This window comes from Chroicocephalus ridibundus, chromosome 2 (genome assembly GCF_963924245.1).
Source record: "Chroicocephalus ridibundus chromosome 2, bChrRid1.1, whole genome shotgun sequence".
In the NCBI taxonomy this organism is placed as follows: domain Eukaryota; kingdom Metazoa; phylum Chordata; class Aves; order Charadriiformes; family Laridae; genus Chroicocephalus; species Chroicocephalus ridibundus.
In genome coordinates, this window is record NC_086285.1 from 144,256,145 (window position 1) to 144,267,993 (window position 11,849).

At 42.9% G+C, this 11,849-nt stretch overlaps 1 protein-coding gene across 1 annotated transcript; it reads right to left on the reverse strand.

Annotated features, from left to right (window-relative positions):
* Nucleotides 1-6,021: 6,021 nt before the first annotated feature.
* On the reverse strand, nucleotides 6,022-11,169 carry LOC134512142 (cytochrome b-c1 complex subunit 7). The gene is made up of 4 exons (XM_063327232.1): nucleotides 11,077-11,169; nucleotides 9,710-9,781; nucleotides 7,814-7,980; nucleotides 6,022-6,263 (listed from the first exon to the last, which is right to left on the reverse strand). The coding sequence occupies exons 1-4, from the start codon at nucleotides 11,093-11,095 to the stop codon at nucleotides 6,186-6,188; spliced, it is 336 nt and encodes a 111-aa protein (XP_063183302.1). The 5' UTR covers nucleotides 11,096-11,169; the 3' UTR covers nucleotides 6,022-6,185.
* Nucleotides 11,170-11,849: the final 680 nt, after the last annotated feature.

Consider the following 11,849-nt stretch of genomic DNA (forward strand, 5'->3'; position numbering starts at 1 on the left):
AGAGCCACCTCCACGCTGCCGTGACAGTCTGGTGAGTTCCAGCCGGCAGGCTGGGTGCCGAGCATCGGCGGAGGCCTGCTTATGCACTGATGGAAAATTAAAGGAGTTTTCTTCCGTCGCCTTCTTCAGAGTGAGAGGCTGCAGCTGAGAAACGTTTAGGATTTGAAGAATTTTTAGTTAATTGAAGTAAACCAAACATATCTAGCTGCTTTTATGGCTATTTCATAATAGCATCTTTTTAAGCTAATACTCCACTGGGGAGCACAACTTGCAGACAAAAAAAACCCTCTGAAGTGCCTCGAAGAGATCTGAGCTTTGGACTCTGAACTTTGCTGCTTATAAACAATCATTTCAATCTGCTGGGCCGCAGCGGGAGTATGAGGCTTCATAAAAGGGCTTAGGTGTTATAATACCGAGCGCAGCAGCGTTTAACTCCACGTCTCGCTATCCAGCCTCCCCGTGCAATCCAGAAGATTTAGACACAAAGAACCAGATCCGCACAGGCCAGCGGGGAACCACTTTAGGAACCGCCGAGGAGAGCACAGCCCAGCTGTGCTGAGGTACCTCTTTCTGATCGGGTTTCAAGCCCCAGATCCCTTCTCAGCACAGGAACTGAAGCAGCACACTCTCATAAAACAGCAACAGCAATTCCTTTGGAATTGCTTGGGCTTTGGAAGAGAAAGATCCAGTGCTCCTCTGCAGAGATGCGAGCACCCCAAACCCAGAGCTGCCCCGGCGCTGTTGGGACAACCTCTTGTAACCGTTCTGGTTTTCATGGAAAGAAACAGATGAGGTTGGGCCAGAGGAGATGGACACTTAGGTCACGTCCAAGCACTCTGCAAGCAGGACAGGGAGAGCTTGGGCTCCACTCATGATCTGATTCAATTGATGATACTTAAATATTCCTTAGGGAAAATTTGTGCCTCAGTGAGTGCCATGACCCTGGGGTTCCCAAAGTTAGGACATATGGCAGTCACTCTCTGTAGTGGCCTGCAAAGCAGCCTTTGCCAAACCACCACACACCTCTCTTCACTGTCCTACTCAATGGTCCCTTTTCCCAAAATATGTTCAACCACATTTTTCTTTCTCCCCCTTCCCAGTGGCCATATTTAGTCCACACATAAATGCCCCAACCTCATCTCATCCTCACCTTGCATGGCCAAAGCAGGCGAAGGGCATCAAGGTGAACTTATTTTCCCTACACTTCTTCCAAATCCCTGCACATGGTTTCCTAATCTTGCATCTACCCTAACGCCTCACCCACGCTCTGTTCCTCGCTCAAGCCCTTGTCTTATCTCCTTGGTGCAGGTGCCAGGGCTGGCTCAGGGCTCAGGTACCACAGGAGAGAGCCAGGCAGGGCAGAAGCCATGACTGAAGACAATCAGCCGGTGGGCAGTAATTGCCCGAGCTGGCAAGTGCCTCTAGGCAGGTGGAGTCAGGCATTGCCCTTATTTTGAAGCAGCTTTTAAACCAGCTTAGGAAACAGCTCTAACCAACTTACTCAAGTCAAGGTCTCTCCTGGCGCAGTTAATTGAACCTTTCAAAGCAGAACAGCATCAGCCAAAGGGACTAACAGCCCCACTTGCACTCCAAGAAAGATTTTCATTAGAGAACTAAAGCATTTGCGGAGAAGGGAACTGAATCCACACCTTTTTGTGAAGAAAATGGAATTGAGCCCACAGCCCACCGGCATAAGCTAGCATTAAATCACCAGCGAGCAGGAGGCGTTGAGGGCTCCTTCTCCTGACACGCCATGAGAACGCCCACCTTGCCGGGGAAGCAGAAGCACGCACAATTTCTGGCACCTTGGGGCATCAGACCAGCTTGTCACCTAGTCCCAGCACCACCACTGCTGAGGTCCTGGATGAGCTGGGAACTGTTTCACACTGAAGGATTTAAAAAACTGCATCAAAGGAAGTTTGCAGCTCCACATGGCCTGTGGAGGACTTTGAGGAAACAGAGTTTTGGGACCAGGGCCAGTTCTTCAAGGGTGCTTAGATGCTAACCCAGACTGTTTACAATGGAGATAGCTGCCTACAGATTCTTCAAGATCTTATTCCTTTGGGCCTTAGACCAGCTAAAAGAGACTAAGAGAAGCGAAGTCACTCAAGGCATTCAAGTCAGCTGCATACCAGGTGGGACACCGAGTTCCAGCCCCGGTCTCACCCCAGAGCAGCGGTGGCTCTGGTTCCTCTCTGCCTGCTCCACACCGCGAGGGCAGCCCTTACCCCAGCCAAAGTTTCAGTCCACGAAAACCGACCGCAAGGGCGCAGCAGCACTGTGGGGAAATCCTGAAGGTAATCTTTGACCTTTGCTATCTAGAGAGAAAACGCTTCAAGTAGGAATGTGTTTACCATATTAATGCTAAAACAGTTCCATTAAAATGACAAGCATGATGTTTCATCAAAATTCTCATGAGATTTATATCTGCTGTAGCTCTCCTTCGGATGGAAGTTGGATGTAAAACAAACATATGTTTCTTGTTACAGTGCCGCAAAAAATCCATTGTTTCTGGGTTGACTGAATTCAAAATTTAAAGAAATCAGTCTGCCATAACAAACATGATCTTCAGCAATCAAAACGCATTCTTATATTTCACCATGTATTGAATAAAAGAACTTTAAATGAAGCACAGGTTGGCTTAAAAGTGATGAAAATTAATTAAAACTGTCATCAAACTGCAGGATTAGCAATATCAACTTGGACTCCCTCTTAATTTGACACGCATAATTTAGACATGCCAAAGATGTTGTGAGCTCGAACTACAAAAAGACCTCAAGTAATTTATAGAATCTGTATAGAATTTATATCCAAAAAACTACATTCATGAAGATGAAGGTTTCAAAGTGAAGTTAGGAAATGCAAGATGCACCACTGCCCTGTGCGTTATGATATGACCTTAAATGGCAGGTTCACATTTTTGCCAGTAGGAACCCTTCTCATTCCCGAATGCTTTTCAATCTTCTCGAGCGCATGGCTCAACCTTGCTTTCTGCACTCCGTACAGGCCACAAATGTGTCAGCTTCTTTATAAATATTTCTGCACTTCCCATCAGACAAATAAGGATTGTGAGGTCTTTTTCAAACCTGTGAGAATCCCTGTGAGATTTGCTCTTGGCATCACCACCTGTAGTATCCACTGTGTGTACGGATGAATACTGACACTTCCACCTAATATTTTCAGACCAGATCTACTGACCCTAGACATAGACGCGCCTTCTCTGCACTTCTGCAGAGGTAGCCCCAAGCGCCACATATTAAGCATTTACCAAAATACTTAGTGAGTTTCTGTGAACCAAGCGTCTTGCTCGGCGTTACAGAAGAACCTTGTGACAGCAGCAGAAAGAAAAACCAGTTCTCCAAATCCGAATGCTCTTTCCTTCATCATCAGACCATCTTTCAACCTCTGGCAATTTGACTCCCTTTACTGTTACCAAGTTTTTCCTTAAAATGAAGTAATTTTGCAGATAGCAAGCTTGTGGCTGCACAGTCCTGCGTCACTCACGGAGGAGCACAAAGCCTGCACAAGGAATACGGCAGGATCCCAGGGAGCTGCACAGGTGGGATGGAAGAATTAGAAGGAAATTACAGATCTGAAAATCCCTAATTTTTGCAATTCCATTCCTTCTCATCCCAGATATTTTTAAGGATAAACGTAAGGATTCAAAAACGGGAATCACACCGACCCTCCAACTTGTCACCAGCAGGACTCAGCCCATTCATACAAGAAAACTCCCCTTTCCTCTAGCTACAGAGTAACGCTAGTAGCTCAGTGTGCACAGAGGGGAACACAACAGGGTGAAATACAAAATGTCTTCCGATTTACTCATCGATTAGCCAGCAGCACAAGCATCCAAATCTCACATCACACATTCTAGGTGAGTTTACAGTCTCTAACACAAAGCTGCTACAGATCTTGGTTCCCAGGCAACAGATATCCCTGTCTTACACCCACCTCCTTCCTCCCTCTTACTCGCTATTTTCAGATTCTTCTCAAAGAATGCACACCCATCTCTGCCAAAAAGCGACAAATACATTTTCCTTACAAGTATCATCCTAAGTTACAACTAAACAGTATTCATCGAGCTTTTTCAAAATACTTCAACAGGAGACCACTGCACATCATTATGGGAACTTAAAATTAAAAATGACCAATCCAAGTCAGAAGCATCGGAAAACACGTCTAAATGAGAGATGTCAAACCACCTCAGCCTCAGTGAGCTGACAAACTTTTAACATGGCTTCCTTTTCACTCCTCCCCTTGAACTCCTACGAAGATCATTTGGAAAGAATCTTTTGTTAACTTCTATACTTGACTTTGACTCTTAAAATGTTGAATTTGAGTGTAAAGAGGTCAGTGATTTCAGATGTGTTAGGCCAATTGCGGCACAGCTGCTTTGCGCTCCAGTCAAAGGTCAGCTTATTTTTAAATGCCTGATGCCAAAAAACCCCTTTCCTCTAAACAAGTAATTTTTGAAAGACTTTTGAACCACCCTAATCCAAACGTATGGTCAAAGAAGCAGACACTGTCTTTCTACAAAATCCTAGTTTTTGTAGAAGTTTGACCAGCTGTGCCTTCCAAATGCTACGTCCATTAGATAATTAAGTCTTCTAATATTATTCTAACAGATAATGAAATAGTTCTAATTCCATTAGAAAAAAAAAAAAGTATTCTAATAATAAGTGTGAAACTTCAGGCCCTGTTTGTCTCTTGGAAGAAAGTTAAGAAGTTCTCAAAAAGACATCAAATTATGTATGCTTCAATCGTAAGATTTTACTATAGGAGATAAAAGAAGCCTCACATCATCACCCCACAGACTTTCAAGAAGCATCAGGGATGCAGATATTTTTGCAGCATTTTATTTTACCGCATCCGGCAGTGAATTCTTGAAATATGTATTTCACCCAGGGATCACTGTACCCATCCTACAGATGTAAGCAACTGAGGCAAGCAGATGAAGGTTAATAACAGTGATGGGCAAAGCTAAAAGACAGTTTCCACTCTAACATCTAATCAGGTATTGCATTTATCTGGTCATAAGTATCACAATTACAGATGTGGTTTACTCCATATTTATGTAATATTTTTTTTCCTGAACTGCTCTAGCTTTTGGTCAATGGATTCTTGCATTTGGCAGACAAGCATTCGTGACAAAAAAACAACAAAAAAACAACCAAACCAACCTTGGGACTATCACACAAGTTTGTGTACTTCACAGAGAGAACTACATGATAGGCTTTGAATTGCACATGTAATACCGATATCTGTCTCAAATGAACACTACCATTAAACTATGGAAGACTAAACTCAAGGTCTTCAGCCAGCAAGAGCTGGTATTTTATGGATAAAACTGAATTCCTTGTGTTGTTAAGCAAAGCCTGAATTCCACTGGTATCTCTAATATCATTAAGCCTGATAGTTTAAAATACTTCATACCAATCACTGGAACAGCAGTATGCTTTAGGCCATGAAAAAAATATACAGGAAGTTAATTATGCTGATGAAAGCACATCAGCATACTACTTTTACCCTTTAGAAGGACAAGAAGTCTCATGAAGCTCAAGTAAGACAGTCATTACGGTTTATGTGAAATGGTTTATATCTTTTAAGGATTAACAATGTATATGGTATAAAAAGCTAGTGAAACATTTCAAGATTTTGTGATAAAGAAATCATCTACATTTTCCATTATTGTAATATGTATATGCTCAGATGCACAGATTACATTCTGCTAGCTCATGATGCCACTGTAATATCAAGTACTGGTCCAGTATTGTCTCCGGGGAGAAGTGACGAAGGAAATAAGCAACGCCTTTTTAATTTAACAGAGCAAAGAGCACCAACAACCTTGTGTGTATCTTACTTAACCCTACAACTGCAGAAAACAGCTGTATTATGAAAAGGGTAAGAATCAAAACGCTGGAATGAAGACTGCATACCACTAAGTTAATATGTAATGTATATACTCATAGGAAAGATCTGAACATTAGCTTGTTAACATTTACAAAGAACTCTTCCAAGTAGATTTTATACTTTGACATGTTTATTTTAGTTGGATGAACAGATTCAATGAACAAGCTGAAACAGTATTCCTCAGCCTCACATTTGCCTCCCTGTAGACTCCTATAACCAAATGTTTAAAAATATCAGAAATATGTGGATATTTGCATGAAGTAGTTCAATAGTTATTTCTTGTTCCATGCTTCTCTTTCAAGTCTTTCACGGATTACTTCTTTTAGGTATGGTTCAAGATAGTGCTTATCCTGAAAAAGAAGAGAATATATTTAAGCTTATAGGGAGGTCCAGAAACATCTCAAGCCGTTCCTACAGATTACTTGTCCCTCATTCCTCCTCAAATTTGACTAAAACACAACCTAACAAGAAAAAAAAAGAGACATCAAACATTGCTTACTCTGAAAAGGTAAACTTCGTATCTGCCAAGTCCACAATGACAAGTTCTTCACTGCAGCAACCACTAATTCCTAATGCCTTGCCAACATTAACAAGCAAAGTCACACTTCCAGCTATACCTTTAGAAACAATGTTCTTTTGGCAGATACCCAAATGTACAAGATCCACTTTAATTAGTTCAAAGTCCAACTATAATACTCTGGAGAAACTCATTTTGTGCTTAACTTCTAAATAGCACTGTAAACTTGGATTCAACGAAACATCTCAACCGTGTTTAACACTTAGAAACCAAACTGCTGCTTAAGGAACCACACAACCAGTTATTCAATGCAGCAGTTACCTAAATATGAACAATAAGATCACAAGAATAAGCCGCTGCTTATATAGAGAAACGTAATACCCTTGTACCATCCTATAGTCAAAAGTTTAGTGATAACATTCCTCTCTGTCTGGTAATTTGGAGAAAGCCGAGATGGACAGTAATGCAAAATCTATGAATCAATCCACTACAAAAAGGAAGTCAGTTACATCTGAAAAGAAAGATGTAGTTTGTTTATCAAATTACAAGACAACAACTTATTTAATACAAGATTTCCTTTTAAACTGGGGTTGTTTAGCCTGCAGAAAAGGAGGCTGAGGGGACACCTTATTGCTCTCTACAACTACCCGAAAGGCAGTTGTAGAGAGGTGGGGGTCGGTCTCTTTTCCCAAGTAACAGACGATACTAGAGGAAATGGCCTCAAGTTGAGCCAGGGGAGGTTTAGACCGGATATTAGGAAAAAATCCTTCACCAAAAGGGTTGTCAAGCATTGGAACAGGCTGCCCAGAGAAGTGGTTGAGTCACCATCCCTGGAGGTATTTCAGAGACATACAGATCTGGTGCTTAGGGACATGGTTTAGCGATGGACTTGGCAGTGCTAGGTTAACAATTGGACTCAACATTCTTGAATTTAAAATCTAAACCATTTATGATTCTATGAAATTATTCTTCCTTGGCATCTTTATGAATAAAAGCTTTGGCTTGAGATTTTCTATAAAATTAAGAAATTAATCAGAAAAGCAAGAGACCTTTTATAAGAATTTCAAACTAGTTACAGTGTACTACTTTATCTGATAGCTTAGAATAAATATTTTGACTGAATACAAACAACGTGTTATGGCTCTGAGTTGTAGTTTAAGCTTTTCTCTTCTTGAGAAAAAAACCCTAATTTCCACTGAAAAAAAGAGATTTTTAAACAGCGATCAAAAGTGTTGTTTTCCAGAGGTATCCTATGAGATACACACTCATTTACTCACTATAAAAAACATGGAAGTGTGTAGGTCTTAGAGATTGAAAATCCCAAAGACCACTCATAGCAGTGCCATTTAAATCCTCCACCTTGGAAACACTCTGTACACATACCTCTTCGTACTTCACCCACTGGTCTTTTGGAAGGATTTGATGTTTCAGGCTTAAGTCGAGTGCTCGCTTTATGCGAAATATTCTTTCATTGTAAAGATGTTCTGGAAGTCTCTTCAGTGCTTCTTTTACATCATCATCTTCATACAATGTATCGTCTCGCATTAATCCTGTACCAAAAAGATTTTACAATATCACTGAATAAATGATCTTAAGTAAGATTTAAGATTGACACAGGTGTTTCTACATAACATGGGCAAAACATTTCCAATGTAAAATTATGAAGAAAAACTAAACCAGTCTAGAAGAGAACGACTAATTGCTCACAGCAAACAAACTCTAAACACTGGCTTACACATACTCTATTTGTTTTTAGTCCTTTTCTTAAGAAGAAATGGAGGAAATTGGTATTTGATTCAATGTGTTTCATAAGAGTATGTATATACATAGAACAATAACTATTCTGGATCTGAGAGGTGGACTTATGCTCACCTGATTTTCTATCTGTATTTAAGATGACTGTCTAGGTGAAGGGTTTAAGAGCTCTGGATCCATTAGAGCCAGTCAACCCCAGATGTGACTACTTCAGTACTGAAGAATTATTCTCTAAACTCCACTGTCCATACTGACTAGATCTCCATCTACTATATTAAGTTATGTTTGTGGCCAAGTTGGTCCCCCACCCCAAATCAGAAGTTAAACTGGGGAGAAGGACCAAGTCTTCTCAAAGCCAAGAGGACCCTCACACTGTTTGTGGAACAAAGGACTCCTGAAATTCAACCAACCCTGCTTTAAGTTTCAGTATTAACAACATAGGACAAAATGTTACTTCTGTAACATTCCAAGATTGATACAGATTGCAAGAGTATACCTACTGACTTGTGATTAAAGGTTTTGATCTTACATGACTCCTGATAAAACAGAAATTTCTTTTGAGCTACGTATTTTTGAATACAGTTTCGTAATTTATTTCAAAGGCACAGGGAGCATGGCTGCTAGTTTAATCACTAGATTAAATTTGCTGTTTCTCCTCAGTTTTCATTCACATTCCCAGAAAAGGGGCAAAAAGGATTAGTGCCTTTAAGAATTTCAGCAGACAGATATAAAAAGAGGGGCTAAGCACCGCATCTCTGGAGGAAAGACCTAAGCTTATTCCTCTACAGTTGTCCTGCAATTTTTTTTTCTAATTTCCCCAGGGCAGTTATGTTAACTTCCTTTAAATTATTTTGTCATATTGTGGTCAGCAGTAAATTACAGCCTCTGAATATTCAGATTCTCTTGTCATTCAAGAACAGTTCTGACATGTAAATAGTTGAAACAAACTTGGGAACAACTTTGAACAAATTGACGACAATACCATCAAGGCAACCTCCTCTACTTAAGGATAGGCTATTTTTACTACTTCACCATTGTGCAGGCTAGAGAGACACTAAGTGAAGTTATGGTGATACAGAGGGCAGAACGAACTAAATCCTTTTTTGCACTTTGGATACTTTACATAAGGATCCCAGACAAACTGCTGGCTACCAGCAGGAACCTCTCCAGCTTCAAGGGCAGCCTTCAGGTTAGAAAATACTGGCTAGGGAAAGTGACTTGGTGGGAAACAATAAGTAATCAAGCTTTCAGGACTGCTTTGTGCAACTTTTTTCAAGTGCTCCAGCTTAACCTTAGCTGTTACAAGTTATGTCACTGAAAACAAGAGCAAACATAGCAATAAAGAAGTCACTGATTCATTACAAGGTAACAAACATGATGACTGAAGCTATTGCTAACTTTTTCCCCACAGAAGTATTACATAATTTTGATCAAAAAGACTTATGCCAAACTGCATGTACATACAATAACTAGTTTGAGGATTGCTACATTTACAGAGTTTTTAAAACTCAATGAAACACTTACCGAGTTTGTTGAATCCAGCTGCATTATAATACCACTTGCGAATCCTGTCTATCAGGCGACCACCTCCTGCAACTGAATGTGACCATCATCAGTTGCACAGCAAGATAAAATTCAACTTTTACACACTACTATGACAGTACACAAATATTTGCTGGCCTCTTTCACATGCAGCAATGCAACACTACATCAGGTTTGAATCTGAACATATATGACTTGGCCTCTCTGCTTTTTAGTATCCCTTAATTGACACTGACTACATGGAATGAGTGCTTTTACGTACAAAAGTTTGACCTGTTTCACTAAATTTGAATATTAGACTGCTTTAAGACTTGGAACAATGCTAACAGCTCATTGTCAAAGACAGCACCAACACTTTTAGGCTCCATAACTCTTACTTAAACTAAAAACATAATGTTGTACAAAAAGCAAAAACTTCATGCTTTTCAAATACTTTAAGTTTCCCAGCTCTCATCATGGGTTAATTTGCTTTCAAGGACGTCATACTATTATGTTGTTAACTTTCTGCTCTCCCCTTTAGTTACTTAAATACCATTCCAGAACCTCCTTTTTCAAAGAGCTGCCAAAGTCAACTGGAAAGTCAACGCTGAAACCTCAGAAAAAGACCATTTACTTGAAAAAGAAAAAATAAAACACACCACATGTAGAATGTTCATCTTTCCTTAACTGTGATTTTGGATAGCAAAAGTGTTTTTTACATGTAATCAAGAGTATGATACAGTACCACATACCATTAAAGTCACTCAACAAGGGGCCCAGAAATCCAGGAACAGCACAATATGGGCAATGCAGCCCAATGCTGCCAGGGCAAGCTATCTTTCATGACTTTAAGTCAGTTGCCTTATTAAGTCACCCCATAAAACCAGCGCTATGTGTGACGCCAGTACAGCACTGGCACACTACCTCGTCAGGCCTTATTCTTTCGCACTTTAGGCCTTGAGAAGGAACAACACCAGACCAACTAAGCCTGGAGTCAGTAACCCGGCAGGACACCAATCCCCACGGCCCCTCGGGGCCAGCCCAAGGGCTCCTCCAGTGCTCCCGGGCACCCTCTGCCCCACCGCTCCTGGAAAACCTCGGTATCGCTGCCAGGCTCCCTCCGCTGAAGCCCAAACCGAGGGGACGACGAGGAGACCTGCCGGCCAGGGCCGCGCCAGCGGTACACCCGCTGCGGGCGCTGCCCCCCGTCAAGGGCACAGGGCGGCCGGCGCCCACCGGCTGCCCATCTTCCCCTCACGGGCCGCCTCGCCTCCCGGGGCGGCACGGAGCGAGCACAGCACCACAACAGCCAGCGGAGGGGGGGGAGGGTACAGCCCCACACCACCACCCCCAGCCGCCCAACGCCTCACCTGATGCCCTCGCCGCCATCTTGACCTCGGCGCGGCGCGCTGCCTTCTGGGTAACCCGCCGCGTCCCCAGGGGGCGGGGGCGGGCCCGCCAATGCCGCCTCAGCGCTGGCGCATGCGCCCCGCAGCGCCGGGGCACGGCCCGGGCCCGGGACCGCTGCGGGGAACGCTTGTCCGCGGCTCTGCCCGGGCGGGTGGCGAACACCCCCGAGGACGGACACTGTCCATCGGGCTCCCGCTAGGCCGCCTTCGGGCGCGGAAGCCCCGCCGTAAGCGCCGCGGGGCGCCCGGCTACGCTGAGGGGCGGAACGAGCAACAGGAGTCCAAGGCGTTAAGGCCGTGACTCCCACCATGGTTTTAAATAACGGTGTTGGAGAATCGGTAATTAAGCCAAGATTAATCAGTGCTTGCTCAGGAGGAGGAACACGACGCGGTCCCCTCGCATTGCATGTGTACTGCAGCCTCTCTGCAAACGGGCAGCAACTCAAAAATCGCAGTATTTTGCCAGCGTAGTCCGAGCCTTTGCTAGCAACACCCGCGTCTTCATCTGCACGGCCACAGCCGTAGCTCAGGGCCTGGAGAATTGATGTGGACAAAGTGCTGGCTTCCGCGTTCGGCTATCCCGCTGCCTGTGAAGGCAGCTGAACTGGTGTAACTGGGCCCTGTGAAGATTCTGTAGACCGACAACTGCGAACTGAGGGGTAAAGGTGAATATTAGCTAAAAATAATGTTTATGTTTGTAAAACACAGTAGGCAAGGCATGAAGCCCATCACAG